Below are 19,491 nucleotides of genomic sequence, written 5' to 3'. Positions count from 1 at the left end.
CTCTGGGATTGTAGTTGCAGCTTCTTGCCACTAGGCCACCAGAGCTCCCCCAATAGTTTCCTTTGATGCAGCTACCTCCAACCACCTCCACTTTGACAAAAGCCCTCTCCCCTCTTCAAATTGGCACTGTTGTGGCACCTACCTCAGACCACCCTTTCACATCTCCGGGTCTTCATGAATGCTCCTCCTCCTCTGGAAAGTCATTCTTCTGCCAGGCACTCTATCTAGCCATGGTTCTTGAAAGGCTTTTTCCTCCCTCACCCACCCTCATGGAGTCTTACAGTTCCTTGCCCCCACTGTCAGCACCGTACTGGACCGCTAGATTGAGTGCAGTGTTGATGCTACCACCTCCTTCACCAACCAAGAAGGATCTGAGTGTGTACATCTCTGAACGTGGTCAGGATTGTGGGCGAACCTTTACAGCCAGCAAACAGGTTACACTTTTGAAAGGCTGCTGCTTGCCCTTGTCTGAGTCTTCTTGCTTCCTCTTCCACACAAGGGTGTCCTCAGACCAAGTATTCCTCTGAGGGTCTCAAGGTCTGGGTCTTACTGAATTGGATGAGGAAGGCAAGGCAGGTGGACACACTCCTAGGTGGCCTCCTGAACTTCAGTGAGGAGGAACACAGAAAAGCAATTTTCATCAGAGCTTTAAAAGAAGGGTCTATGGAAAAAATTGCTTCAACCAAAAATCCTGATGTAGAACTTCTGGTTAAGAGAAGCTTAGAGCTCACTTAAAGCAAGGGAGTAGAAAAATCTCAGCCTTCCAGCCCACCAGAGAGTCACAGGACTAGAAGTTTCTTTTTTTCTTCTTGTTCACAAAAGCTAGGAGGAAACCCAGAAGCAGGATTTGAGTTTCAAGGTGAAAGAGGAAGGCAGAGCATCAGTAGTTGGGGTGACTGCCCTGGGTCACATCTTGAGTTTTGCATAAACAGATGGTAGTGTTAGGGTAGAAATGATGGGCCTTGAGGCAGAGAAGACCCAGGACTGGAGGAAAAATGAGAGACAAATATGAGGAGATACTCCAGTCTCCGCGGTTAAGGTGAGTCCTTTGATTTGCGATTGAATCAGTGTCTTAGAGACAAGTGTCCTTGAATCAAGGTAGAACTATGAGGCCCAAAGGCAGGGTAGACCTGTGACAAATGAAGATATTAGAGGCAGAGGGGTAGGACCTGGGATGTAAAGGGAACCTCAGAAGCAGGAGAGAGCCAAGACTTGGCCTATGATGGTGTCTCTCACGGAGAAGAAACCCAAGCTCTAAGTATAACAGGGGTTCTAGAGGTAGACACCTATCTGTGCATGAAAAGGTGATGGGTGGTCCATGGGTAGAGAGGAGAGACCTAGGGACATGAAAGATCAAAGAAAGGGAGACCTTGGGGCTTGGGATAGAATAAGGGTCTCTCAAAATAGCTCCGCAGTCTCAGGCAGAGGTTGAACTCAGTGGTAGGGAGCCCAACTCCTCCAGCAACCAGTGGTTGGTGACAAACTTTCAGTCAGGTCCCGTCCAGTCCACCCACCCTCACATGCCCCCCGTTCACAAGACACATAGTTTGGTGGTTTGGTTTTTTTTTTGCTTTTTTTTCATTTCTTTTTAATACAAACTTGGATCTTTGGGTGTGTCCTGCCAACAGAAAACAACAACAACAACAGAAGAGAAAACTCAAAAGAGTGAAAAATAAGGAAGAAAAAAAAAAGCTCCCGCAAGAGGTTCTTCTCCCTCCCCCCCACCATGCGAATTTGCACACCACGGGACCACAGCAGGTTTACAGAATGCAATATACAATCCACGATTTATAATAAAACAGTATATACAATAAATAGGATATTGTTCATTTTTGTCAAATGACCTGTAGATAAATTTCTCAGTGCATACTTGCAGGGTCTCTGGACACTTCGGGACCCGGCTCGCAACCTCTTGCACACGCTCGCTCTCTCGCTCTCTTTTTTTTTTTTTTGTTTTGTCTTTTTCTAAAATTGTGTTTTTTTTTAGTTTTGTACATTTTTAAAAAGTATTTACAATTGCTGGTTTTGTGCAGAAAGGGCTCACCTTCGGCTTCTGCGTGGAGATGGGCAAGGAGGGGTGGGGTGGGGGGAGATGGGGCTGCAGGAGGTGCAGGTGGGATGGGGTGGGAGGCAGAGGGGCAGGCGTTCCTGCCAGAGGACAATGTGGACACTGGGAGGGGTCTTGGCGTTGGTTTTCTGAAAGCTGCAGAGAAACACAAAAGAAGAGACAAGTAAGTGGTAGGTAGATACTGACTTCTGAGAAAAGCGAGGATTCTGGCAAGAGTTGTTCTCATTGCTCCCTCTTTCAGAAAACTCCAAACTGCGTGGCTTCCCCCTTCTGTAAAATTGATGTTATGTCCATGTCCCACTTCACTAAGAAGTGTGTGCTGTGCTGGGTGAGGAAATGAAATAGAATTTGTTAAGGACTTGGCTCTGGAATCAGATACAGCTGAGTTCAAATGCCAGCAGCACTACTACTCAACTACACCACTGAATCACTGTGGCCCTCAGTTTACTCTTCTGTTAGAGAGGGATAACTATCCCACAGGTTTGTTGGCTTTGGTAATCAGGACTGGTAAAGCCTGGCAAATACTGAGTGCACAGAAGATTTTATTAATTACTATTTGTCTTTTTATGGGTCAGTCACGGAGCTCTCCAAGCCTCAAGTTTCTTAACGTTAACAATAATTGTAGAACTCCTCCAACCTAGGCTGTTCTGAGGAATGACATAATGGGAAAGACAGCCTCAGCACAGCACAGCACAGCACAGGTGTGAGCTGCTGCTTTAATTTCTAAATCCAACCTTCTTCCCAGCCCCCACCAGCGCCATTCTGTTCCTTGGAGAGGTGAGCTGATGAGGAAGTCTGTCTGAATGAAGGGAATAAAGAAATTGCCCAACACAATGCCATCTGTGTTTGGCTGAACTCTGCCTTCCAGAAACTCAGAAGCTCCCAAGTCTCCAGTCCCCACAATCACCAGACACTTCATGTCTGAAATAGTCCCCTTTCCTAGCTGGTCCTAATTATGTTTGTGGGGCTCTGGGGACCTAACTCCCCTATCCAGACCCCTAAACTTGGTTAGACCTGCTGGATTCACAGCTCTGCTGGGGTGAGCAAGAAGGTGCCCAGAGGGACAGGGCTGGGCTCAGTCATTCCCAAGACAGACTTTAGTCTGGCCTTTCCAGAGTTCTGTCCTTTTCTCAGGGTTCTGAGATTTGGGGCTCTCATCCCTGGGGTGTGACCATTCTACCAGGCTGAAGGGGCTGGGATGTGAAAATGGCCTTCTGAGCCGCCTCAGCAAGCCCATCCATCCTCCCCTGTACCTGTAGGGCCCAGGGACCAGGCAGTGACAGAAAGCCTCTCTTCCCTTGTACTCTCTCTGGCTCCCCTTCCCAACAGGGCCACATTGAAATTCCACTCAGCCTTGGTGCTGTTTGCTGGGCAGTCAGTCTTGGGGACATTTATCCTAAGGCTGGACTTGTCAGGACTTCCCCAGGCCAGAGGAACTAGGTGGGCCTCTACAGAAGCACAGGAAGCTCTCTAACACCAATGCTCAGTATCTGTGCATGAGACAGGGATGGGAGTGGGGGCAAAAGCAAGCATGAAGGAGAGTAACAGCCACAACTCTGCTAGGCTGTCAGGTCTCCTACAGGTGAGGAGACAATGGAATATTGCTGTAGGTTAGGTGGTGGGCCTGTTAGGGTGACAGATGTATTCCAACTGGGGTGATAGGTGAAAAGCAGCTGCTGGGACAGGAGGACTATGCGGATAGATGTCGGTTTCTCACTTAGGGTGCCATGTAGATAGCTGCAGAAATTCAGGGGTATCCACAAAGAGGCAGGTCTGTTGAACAGAGGTGACAGGTTCTGCGAGGGGTAGGGGTATTTGTCTGTAAGGCCAATTCACTATGGGTGAAGGACAGCTGCCAAACTAAGGAGGGCGCTCTGGTGGGGTGACAGGTAACAGTGTACTGGGTAACAGGAGGACACTTAGGAAAGTCTTCTCCAAATCATTGGGCAAGTCGATTGTGTAGAACCGCAGCCCCCCTGCTTCCCTAAGGGCCTCTGCACAAATCCCTGCCACCCCCACCCCTTTCAGCCCTTAGCCACTGCCAGTGACCCTCTCCAAGCCAGGTCTCCATGGTGATCTCAGCCCAGCAGGCGGCTTCTGCCAGAACTGTTCCTGTGGTGCCCGGGTGGCCAGGCAGAGGGAGGCTTTCTCACCCTCTGCTAGACAGACCCGTCATGGTCTCACCTACACCCTCCCTCGCCTTCTCTGACTTGGCCTGCTAGTCTGGGGGATGGGAAAGTGGGAAGGGGAGCAAAATCCAGGGGCACTTTGAGTGCTGGGAAGAGAGAATGTTGTGGTTTTGGAGAACCTTGACCTCACTAGGTTCAACTCTCTACAAAACAGAACCAAGGCGCCGGTGCCAGGCTGCCCAGTATTGGGCCCTGGGGACAAGTGGAGAACAAAACATATCTAGTCCCTGTGCATAAGGGTTCAGAGAGCAGAGACAGACTTCAAACCAGACAATTATGAGGCTGGGAGGTAGGGTCTGTGCCCTGGGGTACAGGCAGCACAGAATGGCCTCTGAACCCCTAGCAAGGGGATAGTAGCTCTTGAACTCACTGCTGAGCACACCTACGTATAGCGGGGTCAAGAATGATGATTGAATGACAAAATGATGACTGATCCAAGTCCAGCTCAGGTCTTGCATACCTCCAGGATGTCTCTTTAGACCACCCTGTTGCCATAGCTACCAGTGCACTTGTCATTCCTTACCACCCTGCTCCTCTAGGGCAGAGATCTGTGTGTGGCACCACTATATCCTCAATGCCAGCATGCACCTAGCCCCCTAGGACACCCGTCACTGTTTCTAAGATTTAACCTTTTAGATCCTCCATAATGACACCATTGCAGAGCCACATTTCACCGAGTTCTCATGCCTCAGTAGCTTTACAAGCTGAGGTGCCAGGGCATCTGCCTGTCAACAGGGGCTGGCACTTGGGTCACAGAGGGATACCTGAGCTGAGATTTAAAAAGAAGCATGCTCCCATGCATTCATTTATTTTTTTTCCCCATGCATTCATTTAAACAACCAGTGAACAAGTATTCACACCCACTTGCTGCCAGGCCACGAGCTAAGGACTAGTCCTTTAGAAGGGGGACAGACAAGGAGAATGCCCTAGAAATTTGAGATTGATGTGTTTATGTGATCTAGGACAAGTCTCATCTGTAAAATAAGGAGGTGGAACAGGTACTGAGATAGAACTCTAAAGACAAGGGGCAACCAGCTGCCCCACTCTCCCCAACTTTTCCAGGGAATGTCAGATTTGTGGGTTCCTTATGTGGAGAAGAAAGTACCTCCACAGGGGCCAGATCCAAGGTTAAGAAATCTCTCAAGTAGGGTAGATAGGGAGTTCACTGAAGGATGAGGGGAGGGAGAGACTGGGGTGTGGGGCTTACCCTTCACTCTAAGGATGTTTTCAAAACTGTGTCCACTAGTGACGAGAGACGGCATACCTTAAACTCAGGCTGCGCCAGTCCTCCTCTCTCTGCAGGTAAGCACTTCCACTTCCCTCATCTGCCTCATCACTGGCCACCAAACTCACTGCACTGAGTTGGAACTGACTTAAGTAACCTTCTGGTGGGTTTTTTGGGAGGCTGTAAATCGAGATTCCCTTTGTTTTTTCCCAAGGAACCATTCGTAGTTTGGGAACTGCCAGAGACACACTGCCTTTGGGTTAGCACAGCTCCCTGTGGACTATGCCAGAGTCCCCTGCCACTTGGCAAGACAGAAGGCCTAAAATATCTGCCAGTGGTACAAAGTTCACAGCCATGTTGACCTTTGTGTAGCCTTATGGGCATTTCCTGTCTCTCACACTCCCCCTTTCTTCATCCTATTGCTCTTTGCTGTCCGGGCTGGACATGTTGGAAACATGTGGAGGCTGAGATACAGGGAAAAAATGGAGTTGGGTGGTCCCTAAAGGCTCTAACATCTGTGATTTACTGACTGGGTGGCTATGTATCCTTGGTGGAGTCCCTTTTTGTCTCTGCCAACTAGGCGGAGATGTACTTGGAGAATTCCAAAAGCTCAGTGACCCCTGAGCATATACTTTACATAAATAAAAAGGTATGAATTTTTAAATTTCACACTGCTTCCCCGCCTCATTTTCAGGAGTGTATCTTGATCATCATTTGCACTTATAGCTAAAAGATGGGTGTTTCAAATCTACCCAGTGGCACCACAGAAGCACTGGGTGATCTACTTCTGTAAGATTATAGTCACTGAAAACTACGGAGTTCTATTCTACTCTGAAACACTGGGGTCACCACAAGTTGGAACTGACTCAATAGCAATGAGTCTTGTTTGGCTTGGGTGTGATGACAGTGAGGCTAAAAGAAATGATCCCACATCCACTCCTTAGCGCTAGAACTTTCCTCCTCTAATTCTCCATACTGGTCACACTCTTCTACTGAAGGAAAGAAAGCAAAACCAAAACAAAACAAAGCACCTTAACTCCGACCCCTGAAATGTATATGGTTTGGCACGGTGGGGCACTGGTGGCAGGGAAAGGGGAGATCGAACAGTGTGCAGAGATGAGTAACCATCCTAAAGGAGGTGACTGCATGGTGAGGAGGACATTCCCAAGAAAGGCTGTCATGGGTGCATGACAGGCAAGAGATTAATTAGGCCTGGGAAGGATCCTGGAATGCTTCTTGGAGGAGGTGACGTCTAAGTGAAAGATATGAACTGACAGGTGGGAGATGGATGGAGGGTAGGAAAAGGGCAACCCAGGTCAGCGAACAGCTAAAGCAAAAGCACAGCACATTCAGAAGAGGGTCCTCCTGGCTCCACACACTCTGTGGCTGGTTGAAGGAGGGTGTGAGGAGCGTGTGTGTGAAAAGGGTTGAAGTAGGCAGGGTGCAATGATGACAGCCTTGGTTTTTGTGAATGCCATCCATGCCAGGAAGTTGGCCTTTAGTTTGTAGACAAGGAAGCTGGTGAGGGAGGAATGCAATTGAAAGGTGTAAAACAATTGAGCTCTAGGATGAGATGTTTAATGAATTCAGTAAATATTTTAGAGGCTCTAGATACTGTGCACCCAAGATGGGGGTGGAGGGGAAGTACCCTGGTGGGTACAATGGGAAGAATGGATTCAAGGGAGTCTGACCTGTTTGTGGCATGGACCCAACTGGATGAGCTAGGCCTCCCAACCTGAAGCATCAAATTTGTTAATTTCCCACCTCCAGGAAGGTCTTGCATGTGGTTGGAGGGAAGGGGTCCTGATGTTTCTTGTCTGGTGTTTCAGCTCCTTCTCTGGAGAGAAATGCCCACAAAAGGAGGTTTACTGACATCTGTTTATGAGCTATAAGCTCAATGAGGGAAGGTCACTGCCTCTGTCTTTCTCAGTATCTTCCTCTTCAACACTCAAGACACTACCTTTCTGACCAGATTCTTAGCCCAGAATTAATCTACTCTCCTGTCTACTATGGTAGCAAAAGCAAGGACAAATAGGGTAAATCTGCTGGGGTGAAATGGTGATGGGGAAACCCTGTCATATTATAGTCACGGGCGTTATTTTGCCAGATGATTTGATCTGTATGGGGAGAAAAGGTTGGTGTGGACCACCAATTTGGATGGGGTTTCTAGCTGATCCAAGTCATGCATGAATGAGTTTGTGTCCATCATGGTAGGGCCTATGATTCACCTCACTGGGCCTCTCAGGAAAGACTCAAGCACAGTTGTTAAGGCAAAGAACTAGGTGGTATTTCAAAGCTTCTCTCCAAAGGCTCTAATCTCACATGAGGCAGGAAGCAGGGAGGGTGTGTGAAAAAGGCCTGGCTACAAGGTCTTAAGCAAAGAAAGGGTCAGGTATGTGACTCAGACTGTGCCAGAGGTTCCAGATTCCATCTGTGGGGAGGTATTAATCTGCCTGCCCTCCCATCTGCCAATCATTGATTAAGAGATTATGGTGTGCCAAGGGGAGTTCCTGAGTAGTGCAAATGGTTAATTCATTCAGTTGCTAATCAAAGTTGGAGGTTCAAGACCACTCAGAGTACCTGGGATGGCATAGTGATCTACTTTCAAAAAAACAGCTTTTTGAAAACTTTCTGGAACACAGTTCTACCCTGACACAGCTGGGGTTGGAACTGACTCAGCGGCAACTGGCTGATATGTGCCAGGAACTAGGCTAAGTGCCTCAGACATTCCACTCAATTCTCACAAGAGATGTAGAGTTAAGTGACTCCTAAGCCACACAGTTGGTAATGGATGGAACTAGCTTGTGTACAAAGACCTCTCTGCATCCATGGGTAAGTTACTATTCTCATTTCAGGCCTGGCGTCATATTCTTCCCTTGGGTTCTTCCGAGTCCACAGAGATATGAGGAGATGGAAGAGGCGGAGCATGAGGGGTATGCTCATGGAGATTACGCCTGCAGGAAATGAGGGCGCAGCACAAGGCCTGGCCTGACAATGGCTGAGGGAAAAAAGAGAGAGAGAGAGAGATCACAGAGAGGATGATCTTGCAGAGTTGGGAGGAGGCAGGGTAGAAATGGCTGACCTCTGACGTTTAGCATCTTTTGCTTAGAGCCAGAAGCAAGATCAAGTGACCTCTTGAGGTTTCAAGACACAGAGACAAAGCCCAGAGCAGATGGGGCCTGGCCCAGGTCTGGGCATGCCCGCTGACCCTGGCTGGATAGTGGCCTTGGAAACTGCTTCCTGTCCCATTCAGAGCCCAGCTGGTGTAACCTTGGAGGACCTGTGACATTTCTCCTGGCTTCAGGTCCAAACCAGAGATAGAGCAGGGAAGGGAGAGGCTCTTGAGATTCCTGAGCACCTTGGAGGACCCTTCCCACCTTCTCACCACTGTCCCCAGGGGCTGGCTGGTCTGTCCATTCTTAAGCCCCTGGTTGAGGGGGGTAGGGCAGGCAGGCAGGCAATATGGAGCCAGCCTGTCTGGCTCTGTTTTACATATGGGGGCCCGAGGAGATGTCTGCATTGGCCCAAGGCCCACCCTGATGGTCTCCCCTCTCCTGACTCCTTGTCACTGTCCTAACAGCCTCAGCTCTAGGGACAGCTGGGTCGTGGATTCCCCTCACTGAATCTTGTGAGTTTTTATCTTCTAATTCACACTGGGATGCAACCTGTCTTTGTCCACAGTTCCCTCTGTCTGGAATACCCTCTCCCCAGTCTGTGTCCAAATTTTACCTATTCTTCAAGGTCAAGCTCAAATGCAGCTTCCTTCACAGAATCTCAAAATCCATTTAAAATGCCAGACCCAGAAAAGAATTTTCAGGATCATCCAATCCAACTTCTCGTTTTGCAGATAGGGAGTCATCAGGGACCCAAGAGTGGCTAACGGCAGCAGGATGGGAGAATATTTTGGGTCAGGACTATAGCAGTGCTGGGTTTCACTTTGCCTAGATATGGGCTAGAGCCACACCTATTTCCTCAACTCTCCTTCGGGTAGGGAGCACACCCTCCTCCGAGGCTGTGGTACAAAGCCAGTGAAGAGTGCTACACAAAGTGCCCACAACAAATGTGTCCTTTCTCTCACCAGGTAGCAGAGAAATGACTTCTGACTATAGCACCCAGCTCCTTGGGCACAACTTCTGTTTCTTTCTCCCTGCTTCTGGGCACCTGTACTTTCAATCCAGGTATCCTGTGTCACTCTCTACTGGCCTGAGCTTCCTGGGTGCTGCTGAACTTGAAGACAGAAGCTATGCCTGCTTTGTCTCTTCATGCCTCACCATTGGGATGGGCACGTGGGGCTCAGGTGAGGCTGAGCTGAATTACTGCTTCTCCAGCGCCCAGTGTCCGCAGCCTGTTGGCAAATGAGCACGTCACTGCCCTCTGCTTGAGCCCTACACTGACAGTGTGATACCCTTAATTAATGTCTTCCTCCTTGCCATTCTCCTTCTCTATTCCCAACTCTTCCTCACTCCTACATGATTTTAATTAATCCTTGGCACAGCCCTAGCTGTGTGACATCGCAGAAAAAGGAGGACAGTCCAACCACCACTGTGCTCTGAGCTACCATCATTGCTTGCCTGGTCCTACAGCTGGCCTCCCTACTTTAATGCTTGCTCTGCTCCAACGTGACCTATAGCATTCCAGCCAAAAAGCCTTCCGCATTTCCTCATTTGTCCTGGAATAAAGTCTTAACTCCTCTGTTGTCCTACATGATCCAGCCCAGCCTGCTTGCCCCAGCATTCGGTGTGACTGACTTACACTCAGTTCTTCAAAGCTCATCTCACTGCCTGCCGCCTTAAGGAGTAGAGGGTTGACCCCCTATTCTTTCCATGCCCTGACAAGGTGACACCCATTCAACCTTCAGGCTTGAGTTTCAAAGTCTGAGCAGTCTGTTGCAAATGCTCAAGGCCTCCTGTCTCTTGCAGTTCTTCCCGTGGCTGTCATTACCAAATGCTCTGGGTCATTCTGTTTACCTTCTTCCTCTAGACTAGAAGCTCCCTGAGGGCCAAGACCTTGTTTGTGGTATTTACTGCAGTGTCCTCAACATCTGACATGTAATAGGTGCTAGAGAGATGCCTCTAGAACAACCAAATGTGTTGGTCTGAGGAAAAAATGCTGTCGACTCGCAGTCCTGAGAGAGGAGAGGCCCAGAATGTGGGGCTGGACGGCATCCCAGTTCCTCCTGTGTTCAGGCCTCACTGGGTGGTTCCATTATGTATTTCACTGAGCTGTGACCTGCCTGAACATCCAGCCCCCACACCCGGACGTTTTCCCATCTACAGTCTAAGAGGAAGGGGTTTTGGATTATTTCACATGTCTGGATTATCCATGAGACCTCTCCCTTCCAGTGAGAAGGATCAAGGGTTTGACATTTAAACTCTAAGCAGCTTCTCCCTGGCCTGCTTCAGATCTGTGGCAGTGAGGCTTACAAAGAGACACACAGGGAATGGAAGGCCATTTTAATCTTGGCCTGGCTTCATTAGTAGGAGAAAATATGATGCCAAAAAAAAAAAAGGAATTTAATCCACTGTCTATGCTATTGCAGGTTACAAGGACTGAAAAGATAGTCTAAGTCAACTTCTTTGAACAGATGAGGAAAGTGAGGGCCAAAGGCTTGGTAAGGACATGTAGCAAGCTGGCAACCACTTGAGATATGCTCCTCCATGCTCCTGACTCCCATGTGCTGCCCACTGCCCTCTCTTCAGGGACCTGAGAAGCCAGGTCTAAGGCAGAAAAAGGGGAATAACTTCCCACTGCTGATGACTCCAGGACCCTGAGTCACGCTGGGCTCAAACAGCCTCCCCAGAGCAGGGATGGGGCTTTCCACATGTCCTGCCACTGCCCTTAGTTTCTCCAGGAAGAGAGACTCTCAGAAGGTAGAAATGTAGGGTGATGGGCTTGAACATACCTCTGGACCACCCGAACTCCCACCCACCATGTTTAGCTCCATTCTGTGACAGTCCATTATCCAAAAGCTTGACCTGATGAGCCAGTTGTAGCTGTGTTCCTAGAGTAGACTTGTTCTTCAAGAAAGAACTTCCTCAAGTCTGTCCCCTTTTATGATTTTTTTTTTGGGGGGGTGAGGCATTTCCCGTTTATTCTTTCTATAATTACTAAAGTTTGAGAACCCTAAAGCTGTAACCTCAACTAGTAAGACCATAGTACCTGACAAAAATATTGGTCTCCTGTAGATGCACTGGGCTTTCGAGAAGAGACTGGCATTCTCTAGGGTGGCAATAACCTGTTAACACTTTGTTCATCTCTGGATTCCCATCCTGCAGGTCTCTGCCCACCTTCAGTCTACCTTAGGTCAAAGATGTCGAATCAGAGTCTCCAGGGTTATTCTGGAAAAGGATAAACCTGAAGCCATTTTCTAAAGCCCCCTGCAGGATGTGGCCAAATGATAAACTGCCATACCTTCAGCCTAGCTTTTGCTAGAGAATGCATCTTGGAATACATAAAGTTAAGGAAAAGAGGGTGCCCAAAGGGTCAGTAAAACCTAGGCCAAACCCTGATGGCATTACCAGAAAGGTCCCTAAGTGGGTATTGACCTTGTTCAGCCCACATCTCCCTTCTGTTTTCACACAGAGGAATGAAAACGCCCTCTCTTATAGGTGGTGAGTGTTCCTTGGGTTTGGGTGGTCCCTTCAAAGGATCCTAGCATGGATAAACTAAAGCTGGCAAGTTAAACTAGGTAGCCTTATCCAGGCTGTGGACTTCTAGACATTTCAATTACATGACCCTTTAAAACACCCAAGGTTCTGATGGCCTCTCTATCAAGTCTGTTCTAGATGCCTAATTGTCAGGCCTCGACCTTACCTTTATATTCTGCAATTCCTCCAGCTAACCTCCCAATTCTTTCCCTTGCCTAAACTCTAAAGTCCTCATCCCTCAGCCCCCTAGTGCCAAGTCCCCCAAGCCTCTGCCCCCTGCACCTGCAACCCCACACTCACCCAGGAACAAAACCTCACGGTCCAGTCGGCACTTCAGTTGGCACTACAGGGAGGTGACGGTGAATGTGTCCTCGGGGTGAGGTTCCGCCATAGGCCCCAGGAATCCACTCTTGGGGCCCCCGCCCAGGCCAGGGTGCGCCTGCGGCATAAAGCCTGGATACCTGTAGGCGGTGTCCTGCAGGGGCACCAGCGAGTCTCTCGGCACGGGGGACAGGGTCAAGTCACTAAGGAGTGGACAGCCATAGCCAGCAGCGGCTGCAGCAGGGCCACGGTGTGGCCCAGGTGGTCGGGCCATTTCCAGTGGCTCCTTGTCGGCCTTGGGTGTGGCCGGCGGGCTGGCCAGGTGCGGGGCACTGAGGCATGCAGCCTCCGTCCTGCCCAGGAAATCAGCCAGCAGCCCCGTGCTTGCCTTGCCCTCATAAGGTGGGCTACGGGCAGCTGAGCCTGGTGGGTACCAGTAGGCTGTGCCTTTGCAACTGGGGGAGTCGTAGTGGGGCTGGCCCAGCGGCAGGTCCCGGCAGCTCAGGTGGGCCTGGGCTGCATGGCCCAAGCTGGCCCCCTGGAGCCCATGCTTGAGGGGCTCGCAGCCAGCCAGCTTTGTGGGTGCCGGCCGCAGCTCCTCCTTGAAGCCTAGTGTTGGGGAGCAGGTGGGTGAGTAAGCCTTCTGCAGGCCAGCATCAAACACCGTGGGCGGGTGGGCCAGTGGCGGGAAGTGCTTGCCATCCAGCTCAGGGGCACCCAGACTAGGTGAGTCGCAGTGGAAGCCTTGGCCAAAGGTGCCGTCAGAAGGTGTGGATGGGTTCATGGAGTAGGGCCCCATGAAGTCACAGGGGTCTCGTTCCCCCACACCAAAGGCCCTCGACTGTGAGGGCAGTGGTGACATGCTGCTGTCCCCACTATAGTAGTCCAGGCCGAGGTCTGGGCTGTCCTGGAACAGTGGGTTCACAGGCTGTGGTTTGGGGATGAACTTGGCTTTGGCAGCTGCACCACCTCGTTCCTTCTTGGCTGAGCAGGCCCCACCGCCCCGTCCACCCCTCGGCTGCCGGGGTCCAGTGCTCCGTTTGGATGGGTAGCCAGAGGCTGCAGCTGAGGCGGATGATGGGAAGCCCAAGTGGGAGGCCTCAAACAGGTCCACCTTCTTCCGTCGTCCTCGGCCTGGCTTAGAGCTGCTCTGGAAAAGGACGCTCTGGTTCCAGTTATAGCCGGGGGCAGATGATGCCTCATTCCAGTCCATCATTAGCTTCTCCAGGCTGGACAGGCTCGACTGGCCCTCACTGCTAGAGGCTTCACTATTGGCACGCCGAAAGCCACCGCTGCCGACTGGCTGATTGAACTGGGTGCTGTCGGAGGACGACTCAGAAAAGGTCTCAGACACAGCTGTCTGCTGCTTCACCTTCTGGGGTGTGTAGTTAGAGATGTCCAGAATGACGTTAGGCTCGCTGACATGGCAGTCGAAACCAGGATTGTAGAGCTGACTGAAGGCCTCTGAGGCCCAGTCCAGGCCTCCATAGCCCTGCCGGAAAGGCCACTGAGAAGCCCCCGCAAACTGCCGACAGTTCTCGGGCGAGGGCTGGAAGGAGGAGGAAGAGGATGAGGAGGCAGCAGAGGCAGCGGAGGTGGCAGAGGCTGTGGTACCCTTGGGTACCATGTAGCCACCGGGCGAGACAGTGCTGGCCCGGCTGTCACAGCGCAAGGGAGTGGGGGCTGAACCAGAGAAGGGAGCTCCTTCAGAACTGTTGAAGAAGGAGGCCTTGCTGGGTGGCAGGCAGGGACCACCAGTGGGTGGTGGGGCATAGCCAGCGCTGTGGGCACTGCTGGGTGATGCAGGAAGGCTGTTGCCACTGCCATAGGCGAAGCTACAGTCCTTGCTGTTAGCACAGTCTTGGCCCGTAAAGGGCTTAGCTGGGGCAAAAACACTTTGACCAGCTCCGTAGCCACCATACTGAGGGGGGTAGGTGTTGGTGGGTGGGTGAGTGGTAGGCGAGCGGGCCACAGCCGAAGGCGGAGGAGCCAACTTTGGGAAGGTCTCAGCTGCTCGACAGTCTGAGGTGGCTGGAGTTATCCCATAGCTTGCTGCCCGTCCTGGAGGAAAGGTTTGGCGAGTGGGCAGGACAGGTTGGAAGGAGGGGTCCGCCCCAGCCCCACTGCTGCCCACTGCCACTGGACTGGCCTTGGCTCCCCGGCTGGGGAAGGTGGCCAGGGCACGCTGGGCAGATAGGGCACTGGTGGGGGGCCCTGTATAGGTGCCTGATGCCTTCCGGGATTCGGGGCGTGAGGCTGAGAGGGCAAAGTCCAAGAGGTCAGAGGAATCATCTGAATCAAGCAGCGAACGAAAGTAGCCAGTGAAGAGGTTTTGGCGCTCCTGGCTGAGCTCTGTCTGGCCTGAGGGTGCACTTGTGCTGTAGTAGCTGCCCCGGCCTGATGCCCCACTCTCCAGTCCAGTGGAGGCAAAGGCCCGGGCCTCTGTCCCCTGGAACCCACAGTTTCGGCCAGCCTGCCCACCAGGATGTCCATGATGAGGGGCCCAGCCACTACCCTTGTCCCCAGCCCACTCGGCGCCTACCTCCCCAAAGCCTGGGCCACTTGGCATCTGCTCTGGGAACAGAGTCCCATTCTTCCGGGACCGTCTCTTGCGTTTGGGCTTCCCAGTAGCGGCATCCACCTCCCCTCGGCCCCGCTTGCGGGGGTGCCCCAACTCGGTGAGTCCAGGGCCTCCGACTCCAACAGGTGCCACTGCCACCACCTTCTTTTTCTTGCCAATTCCTTCAAAGAAGTCACTGAAGGAGCATCGGGCTCCCTTGGCTGCATGACCCCCACCTCGGCCACCAAAACCTCCTGCTTTGCCACCTCTCCGCCGGAAGCCCTGCACACGATGCAGGAAGTGGGAGATACTCTGGGTATCCGGGGCCTGGTGCACTGACTCGGGCTCACTGGGTGTCCAGCAGCGAGGTGGTGAGCAGCGCCCAGCACACTGGCTCTGGCGATTCAGGAAGGCCAGTTTGGCCAGGACATCAGAGTACTCTGCCTTGCTGTCATTGGCGTCGGCTGCGTAAGACGGCTGAGGTGATGCCAGCTTCTGCTTCCGTCGCCGTCGTTTCTTTACCTCTGGCATGACCATGGTGGCTGCTGTCACAGTAGCTGCCTCAGCTGTCACCACCACTGGCTCCTTGGGTTTGGTGGGACCCAGCAGTAGGTTTTTGGGTGGTCGGCCACGCTTCCGCTTAAGGATAATGGGCATCTCTCCGGGTGGGAAGACTACCACTACATTCCGCCCGTTGTTCTTCATTTTCAGCAGTGGGGTGGGCTCTGCCGACACACGCAGGCCCAGCTCCTTACCCTCCACACTCAGGCTGCTGCTCAAGGAGGACACCTTGTATGTAGTCTTGTTCCGCCGACCCAGTGACACTGGAATCTTAGCCATCTTCACCACCATTCGCCGCACACCCCGGCATTTGTTTTTGCGGGGAGGGACCACTGGGGGCTGTGCGGATTCTGGCTCCAGCTCTGGAACTGGGCCTGGGCCTGGCAGGGCAGGAGGTGGTGGTGGTGGTGGTGGCGGTGGCTCGGCGAGGGCAGCCACCAGCCCTGTGGGCATAGGTAGAGGCAGCAGGCGGCCTTCAGGTCCAGCATCTGCCTTGCGCCCTCGTCCGGCCTTCCGCCGGCGACACAGAATCTTTGGCCTATCAGTGCGCCGTAGAGCGTACTTAGGATGCCCCTCAGGTCCAGGGGGGCCGTGGGGTGAGCACAAGTCCAGGTGCAAGGGCTCAGCCAGTGGACAGGGCCCCAAGGGTTGCTGGGGCTCCAGGCGGCAGCCTGGGACATCAAGCAACTTGGGCAGGGGGTCAAGTGTCTGGGGGTCAAGCAGCTGTGACTCTAGGGAGTCAGGCAGACTATCCAGAGCCTGAAGGGTCAGGCTCGGCAGCCCCAGAGGATCAGCAAGAGGTTGCAGAGGTGGCAGCTCCAAAGTTTCCCCAAGTGGCTCTAGTGCCTGTGGGTCCAGGAAGCGAGGTTGGGGGTCCAGGAGCTGAGGCTCTGGCTCAGGTGATGGTGGCTCAAGAGCCTGGGCCTCCAGCAGCTGGGCCTCTGGGCAAGTAAGGGAGGCCAACTCACTAAGGATGTCGGCGTCAGCGAGTTCTGAGTAATCAGGGCCATCTGGCTCGGGCTCTGGGGGCAGACCAGTGGCCACAGCTGTGGCTCCAGGGCTATGGCCTTGGCCAGGCTGAGGACTGTCCCTGGGCTCTGGTTCAGGCTCGTAGAGGGGGTGACTAGGGCGCTCAGACTTGGGATGTGGGGTGGCCCGCTCCTCTGGGCTACGGATGCTGTTGGCCAGGCTAGGTGAGGAGAAGAAACTATACTGTAAGTCCCCAGGTGGCGGGGCAGGTGGGCGGCTGAGCCGGAGACCACCACAGTCCAAGTGCACACCACTGTGCTGCAGGTCCTGGGAGAGTCGGGTTAGGTCCTTCATGATGTCAATCAGCTGCACTACCGGACGCAGGTTCACCCGCCCGTTATCCCAACGGCGTCGGGAGCGGGAGCTGCTGCTGTCTCCAGCAGGTGTGGGGCACCGAGCCTGGGAGACAGGCCGGGCTGCACGTGGGGGCAGTGGGTCGTCCCCCTTGGGAAGGACTGGTAGGCGCCGGGTGCTAGGGTCCCGGCGAGGGGGTGGGCGTGGGTTCTCGGAGAAGGTATGGGCGAAAGCCTTGTCTGGTGGGCTGGCAGGGGGCCGGGTGGGAAGCAAGGGCCGGGGGGTGGGGGGGCCACCGGGGTAGTACTTGGGCTCCCGGAGGTAGTCAGGAGAGCTGCACACGGCACTGGAAGTCACCACCAGGCCCTGGGGCTTCACACGCATCCTGACCTTGTCCTCCGAGGGCCGCCTGGCGGGGCCGGGGCTGACATGAGGGTGCGAGAAGCCGGGACCAGGACCTGCTGGCCAGGAGGGATGGAAGTCCCTAAATGAACACCCAAGCCCATTGTTAGTTCCTTAATGAGCTCTTGTTTTCAATCCAAGGCCCCTTCCTCAAACCCAATTCCCTTACTGACACCTTGCTTTTCCTAAACCACTCAATGTGTCTCTTATCAGCCCCAGAGTTCCACTAATTTACAGATCACCCCCCCTTTTTAAATCCTGAATTATAGGCTCAGGAAGAACAGGATTCCTGCATTGAAAGTGAAGCCCCCCCAGCAGGGTAAGATGATTGCTCCAGATTAAACAGAGGTCTTGCCTCTCTGCCAGATATACAAAGTCCTATTAAGGGTTGGGTATCCCTCCTTCTGTCCCCATCTCTAGGGCTCCAGGAGAACCCTCGCCACTTACCCTCGGCTCTGCCGCCTGGGCTGTCACACTGGAGATCTCTGTGGAGAACAAAAAAGCAACAGAAGATCTGAATACCCTAAATAGTCTAGAGGCCCCAAAGCCACCCCACCCACCTGCCCCATGGCCAGGCCTCCTCCAGGTGCCATCTCCATTTCCCTCCAGCGTGCACATCTGGCTGACCTGGGAGAGAGGGTGCCCCCAGGCCTGGGGGATCTAACAGCGTCTGACTGTCAGCTGGGAGTGCTATGGAGCAGCTTCGGCCTGAGCCCAGGCCTTGGGGTGTGGACAGTGCCTAGAAAAAGACCATTATGGCTCAGATTTAGTGAGTACCTATTAAATGCCAGGCACTGGGCTAGAAGCTGTTCAGGCTTAGTATTGTTTAATGCTGTGTGGCAGGGGCTGGTAATAACCCATTTTGCAGATGAGAAAATGGAAGCTACTGACAGAACATAATTTATTCACACAATCACTATTTATGGGGGCTCTACCTTGTAGATGGCTTAGGTAAACATTGATCCCATAGTGATAAATGGTTTAATTATTTGTGGGATGAGAACTGCAAAGAAAAAGTGAAAAGTGCCTGAGTTCATAGGCCTCAGGGGGGAGTCAACAACAACATATGCTCATAAGGTGAGGGCAATGACTCTTATCAAGCAATGTGCACATTCCGTGGATTAGCTCATCTAATCCCCCTGGAAACCTGAGATCAATATGATCGTCACCCTCTTTTTTATAGGTGAGAAGAACATCTACTGGAAGGTAGTATGTGACAAGAGGGAAGGATTTCACTCCTATTCACTGCTGTAGGTTTAAGCACCCAGAACAATACAGGGTGCTTAAAAAATGGGAGATGGATAGAATGAAGGGAGATAGAAAAGAAGGGTGAACAATCAGACCTGCTTGTCCCATGAAGATCTCTCTCCTTTTCAGAACCCAAAGCGTGATTCAAGGAGCAGGAGGAAGCAAGATAAGAAGACAGAAAGAGATCTAACCTCTTTTCCATCTCTACCAGAAAGGAAAGATCCTCGCCAAGCTCCTATCCTTGGTCTGGACCAACCCCTGCCCTTGGTCTGGTTCCTCTTAGAGCTCTATTTCACCTTCATAGCACTTATCACCACTGTAATCAATTACTGGCATGATTAGCTGTTTGGTGTACTTCCCTTGGTTTGGAATGTTGGCTGCTGGAGATCAGGGATTATGCTGTCTTGTTTACAGATGCAACCCAGCCCCAGTACAGGACCCAGGCTATGGATGGTCCATAAATATTTACCAACTGACTCCCTGAGCTGATCAGGGCAGAACTGAGGTTTAGACCCAGGCATGCCTAAATCCCAAGGGAGCCTTGACTATACTCAGGAGCTGGGAGCTTACTGGGCCCTTACCATCATGAGGATATTAAAGACTGACCTTGACCATTGCCTAGTGCTTGGCTCTAAACATGCCCCTATGGCTTTCCCTTCACAGACATATACAGACCCTCTAGTTGTTATCCTGCCCACTGTTGTCCCCTAAAGAAAGATTCTGGGGCAGGACTGGGGACAGGAAAATACAGAAGGGGATACTCCTCTGTTCTTCTTCAGTGAGCAGTCATTTGCAAAACTACAAAGTACCTCCTCATATATGACCCACTAAATCTTCAGAGCAACCCAGGCAACATAGTTTATTATCTCTATGTTACAGGGGAAACTGGCTCATAGCAGTTGTGTAACCTGCCTGAAGTTACATAGTTGTTAAATGGTAGAATTCCT

At 52.1% G+C, this 19,491-nt stretch overlaps 1 protein-coding gene across 1 annotated transcript; it reads right to left on the bottom strand.

Annotated features, from left to right (window-relative positions):
• Positions 1-1,960: 1,960 nt before the first annotated feature.
• On the bottom strand, positions 1,961-17,278 carry AHDC1 (AT hook, DNA binding motif, containing 1). Its single transcript, XM_006883461.1, has 2 exons — positions 12,430-17,278; positions 1,961-2,203 (listed from the first exon to the last, which is right to left on the bottom strand). Exon 1 carries the CDS (start codon positions 17,276-17,278, stop codon positions 12,473-12,475), a length of 4,806 nt encoding a protein of 1,601 aa, XP_006883523.1. The 3' UTR covers positions 1,961-2,203; positions 12,430-12,472.
• Positions 17,279-19,491: the final 2,213 nt, after the last annotated feature.

The sequence above is a fragment of the Elephantulus edwardii genome, unplaced genomic scaffold, assembly GCF_000299155.1.
Source record: "Elephantulus edwardii isolate Elephantulus edwardi_28Jun2011 unplaced genomic scaffold, EleEdw1.0 scaffold00028, whole genome shotgun sequence".
Taxonomy (NCBI): Eukaryota; Metazoa; Chordata; class Mammalia; order Macroscelidea; family Macroscelididae; genus Elephantulus; species Elephantulus edwardii.
Note: the sequence above shows the minus strand (reverse complement) of the source record. Positions and strands in the feature narration are given on the sequence as shown.

Excerpts from the sequence above, each read along its gene's own strand:
- AHDC1 (XM_006883461.1), bottom strand. The coding sequence starts at position 17,278 with ATGCGTGTGAAGCCCCAGGGCCTGGTGGTGACTTCCAGTGCCGTGTGC.